Below are 3,688 nucleotides of genomic sequence, written 5' to 3' on the forward strand. Positions count from 1 at the left end.
AAAACCACAGGGATGGAAATCCCCCTGCTTCTCTCCATACAAATAGCACTCTGCATATACCTCTGCCTTTAAGACACTTCTCTCTCCTCTTAAAATAGGTCATCAAGACATACTACACGAAAAATGTATTCAACTCTTTTAATCCGTTTAGGGAGTTTAATCAGATTTAATCAGGTTTTGCTGAAAACCCGACATGACCAAGAGGAGATATGCAGCACCTGATGAAAACACTGCCGGACAGATTAAAATTCCTGTCACATCAGGGTCGGGGATGAACATGCCACGGCTCCATGTTGAGGCAACATGGCAAAGAGATTATACTTCCCAGCGTGCCTGTGCGTCTCCAGCCGCCCCCTGCTTTCACTCGCGCACAATTCTCAAGGTTACAGATGTTTCTCTCCAAGAAACCGGAGGTAAGGGGGGCGAGGGTTGGTGGGGAGGGGGAAGGGTTTTTGGGAGGTTTTCTCCTTACCCATTGAAGACAAGCATCCAATGTAATTGTATGGTGGCACGGACATTTAGGGAAAGTCTGTCTTAACTGATGGCTGTCTTTGTCAGTGTTTAAGATCATCAAAGAGTTGGGAGTTGGAGGAGATTATAATCACTACCTGACAAGTGATTTACTGCAGTATGCTGCTCAGTTCGCCTTTCCTTTCCGTAGTCTGTGGAAAACGTATGGTTATAGTATCATTTTTGTATTATCTTATTGGCAAGGTGCATGTCTCAACAAAAAGTATATGCAAGAAGAGAAAGGAAGGATGGCACCACATTCTAATTAAGCTACAGCACAGAACAGTCATTATTGCTAGTATCATCATGCCATAACAATTCAATTTTGGGATCATATGACTCTACATCATTCTTTCTCTTGATACATCTTTTTTCCATTGTGGGGGTTTCCCATTCCTTTCTCTGGGTTAGGGCTGTACCACCACCACCACCACCACCACTTTCCTACGGTCTCCAATCGTACGAGATGCCTTGTAGAGAGATTGGGGCACCTTGAAGAAAGTGTGAAAGCATTGTTGAGTGTGATTTTCACTTGTCTGTCAAAACCACATCAACTATCATTCATTCACTGAATAGCAAATGGCTGTTTGCACCAGGCGGTTATGCCATATTTTCCATTACAAACATAATCCACAAGTGTCTGCCACTTAATTAAAGTGATTTTTTTACATTCTTGATCTAGTCTAGTATATGTTTTAATGAATACCCTCCATCAGTGGTTTAATGGTACCCTCCATCAGTACCTACAGATAGAAACCACACAGTCTGTCAGAATAACAGCTGTGGTAAACAGACTGTAGTACAGTAAGCATTAACCTTTAAGCAAGGTGGTCAGTTACAGAATGAAGGACTTATAAAGTATGGAAACTGGAAATATTTCGGGATGAGATGCAGATGTTACCTCACTCGGTTAAAAGAAGAATAGGTGCTTTTTTGGGTTCATTTAGGGATGAAAGATCAGAAAGAGGAAACAGATTCACATTTGCACAAAAAAACATGAACGGATGGGAGGCAGATTTAAAGAAATGCTTCCTGCGGTGCAACTTGTCCTCATCTGACCTGTGCTTCTCCAAAGGATGTTGCACCAAAACAGCCACACACACACACACACACACACACACACACACACACACACACGCATACTTTTGCTCTTTAAAATCGCACGCACACATGCACGCAGGCACGCACGCGCACATGCGCACACACACACACACACACACACACACACACACACACACACACACACACACACACACACACACACACATACTTTTGCTCTTTAAAATCGCACGCACACATGCACGCAGGCACGCACGCGCATGTGCGCACACACACACACACACACACACACACACACACACACACACGCATACTTTTGCTCTTTAAAATCGCACGCACACATGCACGCAGGCACGCACGCGCATGTGCGCACGCACACACACACACACACACACACACACACACACACACACACACACACATACAGATTTACTGAAAATAGGCTGGCTCAGGAAAAGTAATGTAATGAGTATCTGTGCCACCTGGCTTTGCCTCAGTGGAGTGTGAAATACTCGCAATTATCTTTTTTTTTACCCCCAAACCTTGGTTAATTTATTCACACAAATGCATTGAACGCATACCTAAACCTGAATACAATTACTGGACCCAACTGTCTTTCAGTCAGGGGATACAATGCAACACTTGGAATGTTACTCTTCTCATCATAAGTTATCAACCGAAAATCTAGAGGAGTATTTTACAAACTTTAACATCAAATAATGACAGGGCTTGAAGCTGGACATTTCATTGATGATATTCACACCAGAATTGTACATTTTGAAGACAAGAGTATAAGCAACACAGCAATTCAAAGTAAAGATGAATAATCATTCATGCTAGATTTTTAGAAGTAGCAGTTCTGGTTTATTCTATAAAAAGTACACAGAGAAATGATCATTGACAACTGTGGCCTCCAAAAGCATTAGCTGTGATTGGTTGGTGAAATGGTGACAATCTGAAACCACACCCAAACTAGAAGCAACACAGGTTTGAAATATTATCGGAAGTCTTGTACAAATCACTGGATTCTTACATAAAACACACTTAACTTTTGAGGAAAAAGACACATCCACACACAAGCACACCTGAACACACAGTCACACAAACATACATACATCAACACACAGTCACACACACAACACGTTGACTACAAGCACACATAGCACATCATATGTACCTACATACATGTTATCCTTTAGGTCGATCGCATGACTTGAAAGTCTCTCCCAGGACCAGGATTACAAACATTATTATACTGCAAGTTCCATTCCTAAATAGAACACAATCCATGAATTCCATTCCTAAATAGAACTCCATCTGTTAAGTTCCATTCCTACAAAGAACACAGTCTGGGGGCATTGAGTACCAGATGCATTTTGAGGACAAAACAAAATCAGGGAAACAAGTCCAGACACGTCATCCAGGGCATGGTCTTCATTATGTATTCTGCTCGCCATGAGGACACCTCCGAGGCTATCTCCTTCAGTCTACGATGTTTCCGTGATATTTTTCTTTTTTCTTTAAAGTGCAACAGATTGTCCCTTCACTTCCTATGAGCTCCAAAGGGTGGTTGACTTGTCATACAAAATCCCAAGGAGAAAAAAAAACAAAGAACGACAACAAAAACACTCACACAGCTTTAGAACGTTAATCCCAAGTATCTCACAAAGTCACACGTTCACCACCACGTAACAGCACACGTGCTGTGCGTACACATTCTTCCAATCCCGGTCACATCACATCAGAGAGCAGCTCTTAGCTTTGGACTTGTTGAGGTCAGACACTACTGTCCCGAGCTCGGGCTTGCTGGGCCATCTCTTGGTGGCCCTTGAGGACTTGTGGCGCTTCATGTTCTTGTGGCCCTTGGTGACACAGGCCAGCGTGGCCACGTGGAAAATGTCCCTCACGCTGTTCTCAGATTGCAGGGCCGAGCACTCCAGGTACGGCGCGGAGATCTGCTTGGCCATGTTCAGACCCTGGAGAGGAAGACATAAGCCACAGTGGCATTGGTAATGATTGGTTATTTGGAGTTTGTCGTCTGCATCTATAAATGTGTAGTGTCTTTATCATAATTCCCACCATTCTGGCAGAAGAATACTGTTCTAACCATTGGAAATGC

At 43.1% G+C, this 3,688-nt stretch overlaps 1 protein-coding gene across 1 annotated transcript in view; it reads right to left on the reverse strand.

The window, feature by feature from the left end:
* Positions 1 to 1,978: 1,978 nt before the first annotated feature.
* Positions 1,979 to 3,688, reverse strand: part of LOC134461278 (rho-related GTP-binding protein RhoE-like) — a 12,187-nt gene continuing 10,477 nt past the window's right edge. Inside the window, exon 5 of the mRNA XM_063214089.1 lies at positions 1,979 to 3,545. Coding sequence (XP_063070159.1) covers positions 3,306 to 3,545 — 240 coding nt within the window. The 3' untranslated portion in view covers positions 1,979 to 3,305. The remainder of the gene's footprint in view (positions 3,546 to 3,688) is intronic.

The sequence above is a fragment of the Engraulis encrasicolus genome, chromosome 13 (assembly GCF_034702125.1).
Source record: "Engraulis encrasicolus isolate BLACKSEA-1 chromosome 13, IST_EnEncr_1.0, whole genome shotgun sequence".
Lineage (NCBI taxonomy): Eukaryota > Metazoa > Chordata > Actinopteri > Clupeiformes > Engraulidae > Engraulis > Engraulis encrasicolus.